General features: G+C 45.2%; 2 protein-coding genes across 3 annotated transcripts in view; one reads left to right on the plus strand and one right to left on the minus strand.

Annotated features, from left to right (window-relative positions):
• The window catches only part of LOC144226848 (centrin-2), a 42,218-nt gene that overhangs the window by 5,883 nt on the left and 24,845 nt on the right, over positions 1 to 11,490 (plus strand). Inside the window, exon 2 of one of the 2 annotated variants that reach the window (XM_077758364.1) lies at positions 1,775 to 1,837. The exons of the other annotated variant lie outside the window; for it this stretch is intronic. Within the exon in view, the coding sequence (XP_077614490.1) occupies positions 1,775 to 1,837 (63 nt within the window). The remainder of the gene's footprint in view (positions 1 to 1,774; positions 1,838 to 11,490) is intronic. 2 annotated transcript variants of the gene reach the window in all.
• Positions 2,135 to 11,490, minus strand: part of NSDHL (NAD(P) dependent 3-beta-hydroxysteroid dehydrogenase NSDHL) — a 10,493-nt gene continuing 1,137 nt past the window's right edge. The window contains exons 2-6 of the mRNA XM_077758367.1: positions 11,178 to 11,324; positions 7,237 to 7,365; positions 4,661 to 4,803; positions 3,552 to 3,654; positions 2,135 to 2,553 (exon numbers count right to left, since the gene is read on the minus strand). Coding sequence (XP_077614493.1) covers positions 2,221 to 2,553; positions 3,552 to 3,654; positions 4,661 to 4,803; positions 7,237 to 7,365; positions 11,178 to 11,324 — 855 coding nt within the window. The 3' untranslated portion in view covers positions 2,135 to 2,220. The remainder of the gene's footprint in view (positions 2,554 to 3,551; positions 3,655 to 4,660; positions 4,804 to 7,236; positions 7,366 to 11,177; positions 11,325 to 11,490) is intronic.

An 11,490-nucleotide genomic window follows, 5' to 3' on the forward strand; every position in this document is an offset into this window, starting at 1 on the left:
TCAGAGTCTGGAATGCAGGGCAGAGAAAGGAGCAGTCATAAGAGCCCTCTGCAGTAGGGAGGGTGGTGGCTCTACTGCAGTGTCAGCTCCAGACTGTGTCTGTTTCACTCACCACTGAAGCCCAGGCAGTGCCCAACAAACGTGTAGAATGGATGGTTGAACAAAACAAGTGAGGAGGCTAGACGTTCTCTTGAGGAAGTAGACACAAATGGACATGATGTACGAACTCTGGACAGAGTTCAGTGAGAGACATCTTTTGTAGAGGCAGCTGCTAGCCATTTTCCAAAGAAATCTGGGAGGACAAAGCTGAGGGCACTTTGGTCCGCCAGTCTCACTCTCCTAGGCCTGAAAGTTTCCTCCTCACAGCTCTGAAAACAGACTCTATCAGTTCTACGCCGTGGCCTCCTCCTCCCTCCCACTGCCTAAGAAATCAAGCAGCAAGTTCCGAGTTCTTTCCAGATGCTTCCACTAAGGCTTCATTTCTATTTCTATTTCTACAGCTATAGCATTGCTCAGACTTTTGTTACTTCATATCTGATCTCCCAGGCTCCACACAGGGTGGCAATAATAAGCTTCTTGAGTTTTTCCTCCACCAGGTAAACTCTGAACAGTTTCCCATGTGTACAGGATAAAGTTTAGGCCCTCTTGGCTTGGCATCCTCAGCCCTACTTATCTCTTCAGTCAAGCCAACCTCCCACTGCTCCTACCACTTCTGTACTTCACTGAATCTGAGAAAGATAACACACTGCTAATGAAATTATGATAAGCCATTGACTATGAACCTGACTTTTCAGCCTGAAATGCCACTTAGGGGCCTGCACCTATGGACCCTTTATCCATCCTTTGAGGTCCAACTCAATGCTGTCACCTCCCCACTGGAAGCCTTTTTGATGGTCTTGCCTGGAAGCCATGTTTCCTTCCCCTGAACTTACAGCACCTTGTCTCTCAGGCACCCTGGCTTGTGAATAAATATCAAGCTGCTCTATTCTAGGTGCCCCCAGGGCAAAGACCTTGTCTTATTTCTGCTTGTGCTCCCCTGCCCCATCAGCTTAGCACAATCTCCCCCCACCACCCAGCATGCGGGGATGAGGTTCCTATCACAAACACTTCATGGCATGTACAATACCTTCACTTTACTCCAGTCTGCCCTGCTGCCTCTCCACCCCTGGACAAAGGCAGAGAAGAAGGCAGAAATCTTTAACATTACATTTTGATTAGCCTAGGAAGAAAGCAGGTTCTGTAAGCAGAATATCACCAGAATATACAGAACACTGAATCATACGTGCTTTGTCTTTCGGAAATTGGCTGAAGGGTTCTGAGCACAAGCTGCAGAGAAGCAGCCCTTTCTGCATCATCTCATGGAGTTTCTACCCAAACTCCAAGCAGATCCAAGACGCTCTTCTCTCTGATCTCTTCAGTGGTGTACCGTCAAGTGGCCTCACATCCCATGTTAGAAGAGGAGCTGCACACCTGGGGTGTACTACCACCTTGCAACTAAAACGGACAATGGGGCTCTGCTGCTAAAGAGACATGTGTCCATGAAAGAATGTTTTATGAAAAGACAATGCAGGCAGGCACACCAGCTACACCTGAGAGAGAACCTGGAAGCATATACAGAGGTGACCAACGAGCGATCTCTTCCGTCTGGAGATTGGGTGGTGGTGGGGTGACAACTATTTAAATTTTTTTAAAGTTTGTCCTTTAACTTCTGCATCTATTTGAAATGTACATTTGAAGTTTCACCACATGTTTATAATTCCTGCCCTTCTTCCAGGATATCTGTACTACGTGGCTCCCCAGTCTTTGGCTTCTCCTCTGGTTATCGGTTTGCATGGAAGTAAGTGTATTTTCTCATCATCAATTAGCAAATGGGTTGTTTCTTCCCTACAGCTTCCTTAATTATGCACAAGGACACTGGAATGATAAGTAACCCAGAATTCAGGAGGGGTGGCGGAGAGGAAGAGGGAAAGAATGAGAACGCCAAACAGCAGAATGTGAAGCTGCCTGCTTTAAGAAATTCAAATCCAATCCTACAAAGTGAGAAATGTCTGCTGCTTTCTCCACCCTGTGGTTGCAGAAGAGCTGGGTGTGGCCTCATCTAACTGGCAGGAGGAGACCTAAGCTCCGAAGAAACTCACTTGAAAGAGGTTAGTTTATTGGTTCACAGGGGACAGTTTGTGGCTGGGGAATGCACTGAGAGGGCCCAGTCTCCGGGGTGCCTCACTCGACTTTCCGCAGGTGGTGAAAGCCCTGTATAGTCCTTTCTATGGCGTCATCCATGGTAACCAGGGGCCGGTAGCCCATGACCTGTTTGGCTCTCTCACAGCTGTAATAGTGGAATGTGCCAGCCAGCGCAACCCGCATTGGTGTGAAAGTGGGCTGGAGATGGATGACAGGACTGATCACCATCACCAGGAGGGATAGCAGAAGGGCCAGGTAGTAGGCCACCCAGTACGGGATGTGGTACTTGGGGGCCTCGTAGTTGAGGCCTGTCAGGATGCGGGACAGGAATGTCCAGAAAGGGACGGGCTCGTCATTGGTGATGTGAAATGCCTGGAGAGAGAACAAGAAGTTAGAAAATGCTCCCCAGTTGGAGAGATGAGAAGACTGCTGCTGGGTCAGCCTGGGACCAGTAGTTTAGGAAGCTAGTGGCCTCTCCCTGCCTGCCCACCCAGCATCTCCAATCTATCAACGTCAGCCAGTGAAAGACAGGCTTTTTTGGTTTGCAGCTATAGTCAGCCTTAAGGCAGAGAAGGAAGGTGAGGAGTTTTACCTATGGGCTAGGATTTTTAAGTAAAGCTTAGATTACATTCAGAAAGTATGTTTGTTAATTGAACTTAATTTAATAATCACGTTCATCATGGTAAAACTCCTTATCTTCAGATGCAATGAACAGGTTACATTGTATTTCTCAAATGTGATATGTTTCGTCTAAACCAAAAGCCACAGACCTACCCTAGTCCTACCATCCTAAGTGTTACAGGAGTGGGAAAACAGCAGAGGTCCAGGAGAAACATGAGGCCCAAAGAGGGACTTCTAAAGACAGTGGTGAGAAACAAGAAAGATGGAGGCCCTATGAGTGGGGGGAGAGGGTGAGGGGGCTCTAATGTGCTCTCCCCTCTCTGCGTCAGAGCTCACCTCCCCTGACATATCCATCCTGCCCATCAGCTGCCNACGGGTGGGCAATGGGGGAGAAATGGAGAAATTTTCAGAATAAGTGGGAGACAAGATGAATAGCAAGTGCCCCATCAAATATACGTGGGACCCTGCTGGGAGCATTCAAGTCCATAGTGGGTATCCAGGTCATGTTACATGGAAAACCAGGTCCTGAATGTTTATTCAATCCCAGCTCACTAGCCCCGGATTTGGGCCATCTAGAGTGATGTGGCACCGCAACGTCACCACACGGCCTACCACAGGGGATCAACCTCAGACCGGATCAGCCAAGACACAGGAACATGAAGGCAATTTGCCAATAAATTCAATCACAGGGAGACACAGTCCGAAGACAGGCAAACACACACGGGGCAAGAGGGGAGCAGGTGCCTTACCTTTCCACTGACAGCCACATCTCGGGAGAGGTGTTCTGCAGCCAGGATGTGTCCGTGTACCACGTTCTCCACAAAGGTGAAGTCTACTAGGTTCTCCCCATTTCTGCAGGCATGCCGGGAATGGTTCCACAGTTAGAGATATGCAGGGGCCAGGGTTCTTGGGGCCCTCAGAGGTGGGATAGGTAAGGGCCAAGCAATGAGTCTGAGAGCCCAGTGCCCTGCCTGCCCCATCCTGGCATGGCCAAACCCCAGTATTGTCTGCTCTGGGCTTCTATTTGGGGAGCGGCTCTTCAACTGCCCCTGGGACACTCTGGGCTAATGGCTTGCTTTGGCCTTATTATTTTCTACCATCTCTTTCTAATCCCTCAAAGCAAGAAGACAGGGCAGCAGGGAAGCAAAGCAAGAGGCAGAGAAGCAAGGTGCCAGGACACAGGCATAAGAGGAGGAAAGAAAGGGAGAAAGAAAGGAGGGAAGCAAAGGTATACTGGGGAATCAGCCGCACTCTGTCACCACCTGCAAAAGTCTTACCACCTGCACTTTCCTTGAGGAATGCGAACACCTTTACCTGCCTTCCTAGAGGCAAGGAGAACTGAAGGCCTGGCCCTTGACCTTGTGCCAGTCTTTTCACCCTTGAGCCTATTTCCTCAATTCCTGAACAGGGACACAAATATTTTCCCAGGCCACCTGACAGTGTACTAAGTTGAACAGTGCCCTCCCCAAATGTATGTCTCCTTGGAACTTTTGGATGTGATCTTATTTTGAACTACGGTCTCTGAAGATGTAATCAACTTAAGATGAGGACATACTTGTCTACAAGCTAAGGAACATCAAGTATTGCTGGCTACCACCAGAAGCCAGGAGAAAAGCCTAGAACAGATTCTCCCTCAGTTTCCAGAAGGACCAACCTTGCCAATGCCTTGATTTTGGCCTTTTTGCCTCCAGAACTGGGAGGGAATTAATTTCTGTTGTTTTAAGGCCCTCAGTTTGTGGCCATTTGTTGTGGCAGCCCCAGGAGACAGGCGGAGAAGGCCACATTAGAAGAGAGCTACATAAACTTGACTGATCTTTGTCAGGGGATCATGAAGAAGATCAACTGTGGGCCAACTTACCCAATCACAAATTTCATCTTGCCTTTCTTGGCTGCCTCGATAAGGATGGGGACCAACTGGGGGTCCTTTGGGCCGAAAATGCCATGAGGGCGGATGGCTACAGTTAAGAAATTCCTCTCAGGATCATTGGCGTCCAGGACTGCCTGCAAAGAGCAGAAGTGGCATGTCAGTAGCACTACTCACAGGGGACATGGAGGCTGGTTCCTGCTCTGGTATAATTTGAGGCTACTTCTCTATCCCATCTACCCATGTCACTCAAATTTGAAAACAGAGGAGAGGTCAAAACGAGTATGATCAGGGGTGCCTGACTGGCTCAGTCGATGGAGCATGCAACTCAGCGCTGTGAGTTAAATCCCCATGTTGGGTGTGGAGCCTATTTAGCAACAACAACAATAACAATAGTATAATTAAAGAGAAAGGCCTAAAATGCACAATTGTAGAGGTGCCTGGGTGGCTCAGTCAGTTAAGCATCTGACTTTGGCTCAGGACACGATCTCCCAGTTTGTGGGTTCGAGCCCCGCATCAGGCTCTGTGCTGACATCTCAGAGCCTGGAGCCTGCTTTGGATTTTTTGTCTCCTGCGCTCTCTGCCCCTCCCCGACTCACGCTCTGTCTCTGTCTCTCAAAAATAAATAAATGTTAAAAAAATTAAAAAAATAAAACACACAACTATAGCCAGGGGAAGATGAGCCTGACAGCAGTTTGTGGAAAAGATCTGAGGGTTCCAGTTAGCAAGTTAGTCTTTAGTCGCCTGCCTTAAGCTCCACGTGCTTGTTTCCACCAGTCTCAGGCCGCTCTGGTCAGTTCTGAGAACCACCTGCCAGGAAGGGACTCTGATGAACCCAAGTGGGTTGGGAAGAAGGCACTGAGAAGGTAATGGGTCTGGGAGAAACAGTACAGTGACTGGGTAGCTAAAGAGATGATCCAATACAGGTAAAGTCTAGAGCAGTTCCTAGTACCCAGTAAGACTCAAGAAGTAACAGCTGTTATTTCTGTCATCCACTGTCAGAAAAGATGTGTTCTGCGTGGCTTAGCGGACAAACTAGAACTTAAGGACTTAAAATACAGAGAAACAGGTTTTGTTTCAAAAGTGACAAAACATCCTGAATCATTTGCTAGGTTATTGGTAAAAATGTGGATGACTGCTCCTACCTGGATGGGGCTGGGAAGTGACCAAATGAGGTGACCCACATCAACTGTCTTGGTAAGTATGTGCCGGATAAGTAAACTTATTGTGCCACCTCACCCAGGATTTCTACTCTATGGTGGCAAAATTCTTGCGCATGTTTTGCTCCCAGTGAGTTTAAGCTATGTTACTGAGTTTATCATCAGTTGAGAGGTCTGAAAACCAACAGCAAGTTGTGTGCCAACAGTGGCTGAGAGGGGGCTCCAGGAAGGTTACTGATGCAGGCATTTATAGGCTTTGCTTACTTCTAACTGAGAGGCCAAAAGTCAATGCAAGTGAGACACCGATGGTCTGAGGCACAGCTACCACTTAACAGCTCCCGAGCATAGACGGGAGGAGTCCCAGTGTCTTAGATAAGAGTGCTTCAGGGGTCAAGTCCTAACAGGTGGGAGCTCTGTGAGGCTCTCTGTGCTCCAAGGAGCAGGGTGACAGACTCCAGCTTACAATAAGCCAGACTTCCATCCCCTAGATTGGGGAGGCCTTTGTGTCTCCCTGTAGATGAGTTATTCGGGAACTTTCTGAGCTGGAGTAATACCAAACAGATGGGAGGCAGCTGGCTCTCAGGCAGCACAGTGGGACTCATGCCAAGTCAGCACTAAGCTCTAGTTTTCTGGCTGCAAAATGCAACCTCAGTGGGTGTAATATGCTGTAAACACCTGGGAAAAGAAACGTCACAGCTTTCCCAGTTAAGGCAAGCCGTCTGTGCTCAATGAGCATACGTGACCTTCTTCAACTTAAGTATATCCTTAGAGTAATATTCTCCCTGGACATTAGTCCTGGAGCTAGCTGCTGTCAGGGTCTCTGGAGCCCTGGAGTCCAAAGACTTACTGCCCTGTTACTCAACTTGGACTGCTGCTAAAACCAGGCGCTCCCTAGCAAATCTAGTTTGTCAGGTGGAAACCAGTGCCTTGCCATGTACTTTTCCTTAAAATAAAGCAAGATCCTTTCATTGCTTAATCTAAGTAAGGAAGGGGGGCAAGAGTGCCACTAGGAAGGTGTGTTCAAATGAAAACACTTATGCATTAAGCCCAAATTCTGTCTGCGTAGAGGTTACATGGCAAAGAGGGTGAGTGTGTGGGTTGAGCCACCCACTAGCTGCAGAGCCTCAGGAAGAAACTGAATCTGTGGATCAACTGTCCTCATCTATAACCTGGTGATCAAAATAATATCCACCTTATAGGGTCATTGTGAAGTTTAAATCAGGGAGTTCCTGTAAAACACATTAAAGCTACTGCTATTATGTTTTAAATTGAATTTCATCCACAAATTTTACTTCCCAAGTTAGGTATTCAGGACTGAGAACACTAACTTCATAAATATTTTTCTTAAAAATCTAAGCCTTCCAGATGTTCATGAACTCGCCTGTCACTCAACAGTTCTCAGGTACATACTCTCTCCTGTAAGATTTTTGTCTCCGTGTAATAGTCAATGGGTTTTGTGGCATAAGGGAGGTCTTCGGTTCCATTCTTGATGTTGATGCCCTCAAAGATGACACTGGCACTGCTCGTTAAAATGAGTTTCTGGCAGAGGAGAAAGGAAAGTTAAAACAAAATACAAGTAAGAAATGAGCATTATTTAAACAATCTGATGGTCATGCATGAAAGAGAATGAAACAGCACCTATTTACAACCCTCACAGACAAGGCACCATACAATTTATTTACTGCAATGCTTTGCTGTTCAGGTATTTTTAAAATAATTCAAAGATCAGCATCTTTTGTAGCTACATGGATTTGAGGTACATTCTACTGCATTCTAAAACAGTGGATTTCACGTTTTTTTCTCTATCACTACTGAGAGATGGGACAGTTATCTCACTATGGGAAAGATTCCTCAAGGGAGAAGGATAGCCCCCAACTTAGAGGGAGAGGTTTGTCTGAAAAAGATGCCTGGTGCTTCTGGTACCAACCTGGGCACGTGAGCACATGTACACAAGCGCATGTGCACATGCCCACTTGAGAAGTGCTACTGGAAAGGAAATGCTTTCTTACAAGTGTCCCAGCTTCCAGCCGTCTGGTTAAGGGCAGCATGTCCAAAACTGAACAGCAATAGCTCGAATCATATATTTACCACTTTTATTCAACACTGTACTGGAAGTCCTAGCAAGCGTAGTGGGTTAAGACAAACAACAAGGAATAATTTGAAAAGAAGAAACAAAACTATCACCATTCACAGATACTGGAAATGTCTACACAGAAGACATGAACATACAAAAAATATTACAGTTAGAGTTCAGCAGAGTTGGTGAGTCTGAAATCAATATACAAAAATTAACTGTGTTTCTATGCATTAACAATTAAAAATATAATATGAATTAAGTTATTTTAATAACCCAAAATTAAGTACACAGGAATAAGTTTAATAAAAGATATGCAAAACCTTTGTCTAAAGGACAAAACTCCATTGAAAGGCATTAAAGAGAGAGATAGAGATGTTAAGACTGAGTATTGGAAAGGTATCAATTCTCTCCCAAATTACCTTAAAATTTGATGCAATGACAATAACAACTCCAACAGCGTTTATGAAGGAACTTGACAAGTTGATTGTAAACTTTGTATGGATGAGCAAAGGGTTAAGAACAGCCATGCAAATTCTGAAGAACATGGTTAGGGGGTGAGTTGTTTTACCACATACTGAGATTCACCCTAGGTCTTGCTTCCTGAAGGCAGAGCACAGTAGCATGGGCACAGACAGAAGCTCATGGAGCAAAAGAAAGAGCCAGGAAGAGACCTGTGGAAGGCACCTACACCTGAGATGTGCTGGATGGGGAGCTGAACAGTAGGGAAAGGATAGGTCACATGATAATGGTGCCGAACAACAAAAATTCGATCACTACTGTCAGACCACATACAAACCTAAATTGTTGGTGGACTGAAGATTTAAATGTGCAAAGTAACACTTTAAACCTCTGGGGGGAAACCTCTTGATTTCAGTGTTAAGAAATGTTTCTTAAACACAACATGAGGGGCGCCTGGGTGGCTTAGTCGGTTAAGCGTCCGACTTTCGCTTAGGTCATGATCTCACGATTCGTGGGTTCGAGCCCCGCGTCGGGCTCTGTGCTGACTGCCAGCTCAGAGCCTGGAGCCTATTTCAGAGTCTGTATCTCCCTCTCTCTCTGACCCTCCCCTGCTCACGCTGTCTCTCTCTCTCTCCTAGAAATAAAAATATTTAAAAAAAACACAACATGAAAAGCCATTTTCTGCACTGCAGCACACTAAGCTATTCTGCCACTTCAGTGAATATACTGCATATACATATACTGAGATAGAAAAATCTCAAAAACATGCTGGGGAAGAAAACAAGTTGAAGGAAGCTTTATTCAATATATCATTTCTATAAAGCTTTTAACATGCAAACTGATAACTTATATTGGCAGCACATGGAGCAAACAGCAATGATAAATCCAAGTTCAGAACAGTCATTCTCCGTGGGTGGGGAAAGACAGCAATGACATTGAGGATGGAAACACAAAGGACTTCAACTCTACCAGTGATGTTACTTAAACTCTGTAATGATTGGGGCGCCTGGGTGGCTCAGGTCAGGATCTCGCGGTTGAGTTCGAGCCCTGTGTTGGGTTCTGTGCTGGCTGCTCAGAGCCTGGAGCCTGTTTCAGATTCTGTGTGTCTCTCTCTCTGCCCCTCCCCCACTCATGCACTACCTCTGTCTGTCTCAAAATAAATATTTTTTAAAAAATAAACTCTGTGGGGCGACTGGGTGGCTTAGTCGGTTAAGCGTCCGACTTTCGCTTGGGTCATGATCTNTCACAGAGCTCAAGCATGGTGTAGACTAAGGAGTCTGGGATTTGGCATCAAATGGTCTGATCTGAATCCAACCTCTTTCATTACTGGCAAAGAGATATTTAGCCTTTCAAATCTGGTTCCTCACCTACTAAGTGACATTAGTAGCTCCTGGTTACCTATTGAGGAGCAAATCAGGTGACAACTACACGGCAGAATGTCTTGTCACTTGCAAAGTATAAGGGGTCACTATTACTATGATTCAACCTTTCCAGGCACTAACCTCTGAAGAGCTCCTTATAAACTTGTTCTTTTATTTAATGTTTTATTTTTATTTGTTTATGTTTATTTATTTATTTTGAGAGAGAGAACACGAGTGATTGTGTGAATGACCTGGGGAGGTGCAGGGGAGGGAGAGAAAGATTCCCAAGCAGGCTCCATGCTGTCAGTGCAGAGCCCAATGTAGGGCTTGATCCCACGAACTGTGAGATCATGACCTGAGCCAAAATCAATAGTTGGACGCTCAACCGATTGAGCCACCAGGCACCCACTTGTTCTTGCTGGGTCAGCTGATGATGCCGGGTGCCCCATAAGGGTGATGATCCTGAGAATCAGGGTTTATAACAAAGCAAACTACGACAGGGTGGAAATTCATATGCTCTCAGGTCTGAATTATAACAGGTTTCTATTGGTGAAAAGTAAACAGCTTATTTTTTTTTTTTAAATGTAAACAAGGTCTGGAAAATAGTATGGCAGGTTCCTTAAAAGGTTAAACATAGAATTAGTGTATGATCCAGGAATTCCAATTTTTGGTATTTACCCAAAAGAACTGAAAGCAGAGACTGGAGCAGATATTTATACACCTACATTCCTAGCAGCATGATTCACAATAGTCAAACATGGAAACAACCCAGGTGTCCACTGATGAATGAACAGCTAAACAAAATGTGGTCTATCCACACAATGGAATGTTACCCAGTGGTAAATAAAAAAAAAATTCTGACATAGGCTACAACATAGATGAACTTAAAAGACCTTACAATGAACGAAAGAAGCTAGATATAAAAGTACAGATCCCACATGAGTCCACTTCTGTGAGGTCTCTAGATTCATGGAAACAGAATGTAGGATGGTGGGTGCCAAGCGATTGGATAGGAGGGGTAGGGGAGCTGTTGTTTAATGGGGATAGAGTTTCAGTTTGGGAAGATGAAAGTTGAGGAGATGGACTGTGGGGATGTTTGCACAGCAATGTGAATGTACTTGATGCCACTGAACTATAAATTAAAAATGGATAAAATGGTAAATTTCATGACGTCTAACCGCAATAAAAAATAATAAGCAATACTGATATTTTATAGCTCTTTAACCAGAGACTGATAAGCCTTAGTGTCCTCAGATGGTCTACTGAGATGCAGTTAGAATATTATAGCTCAAATTGGCCCAGCAACTCTTAGGGCTGTTTCTAGGATCTTCACAAGATTTTAGGAAGCAAGCCTAGCTAGGCCCAGGAAGAGAGCAAGAAGAACCCTGGCTCCCACACACTTAGAAAGGTTCACAACATGCTCTTGATAGCACTTGCTCCAGCTTTCCCCTTACCTGAACCCCAGCCTCTTTGCAAGTTTCAATGACATTCTTGGTGCCAATGTAATTTACTCTATAAAAGAGTTCCTTGTTGTTACTAGATGGTGGGGGTGATGCACAGTGGAAAACTGTGCTTACACCTTTCAGAGCTGGGTACAGATCCTGGAAAAGCAAACAGAGACAAACAAAGTCATTCCTGCTTTAGACAAGTAAACAGCCTCCTCATATTCCCACTCTCCAATCTGTGGCATGTAGGTGTCTTGCCCTTTCATAATTCTATAATTAACATGGAAATAAAATCTCAGTAAAAGTTTCAAACAACACAGAA

Source organism: Crocuta crocuta, unplaced genomic scaffold (genome assembly GCF_008692635.1).
Source record: "Crocuta crocuta isolate KB4526 unplaced genomic scaffold, BGI_CrCroc_1.0 scaffold2141, whole genome shotgun sequence".
NCBI lineage: Eukaryota > Metazoa > Chordata > Mammalia > Carnivora > Hyaenidae > Crocuta > Crocuta crocuta.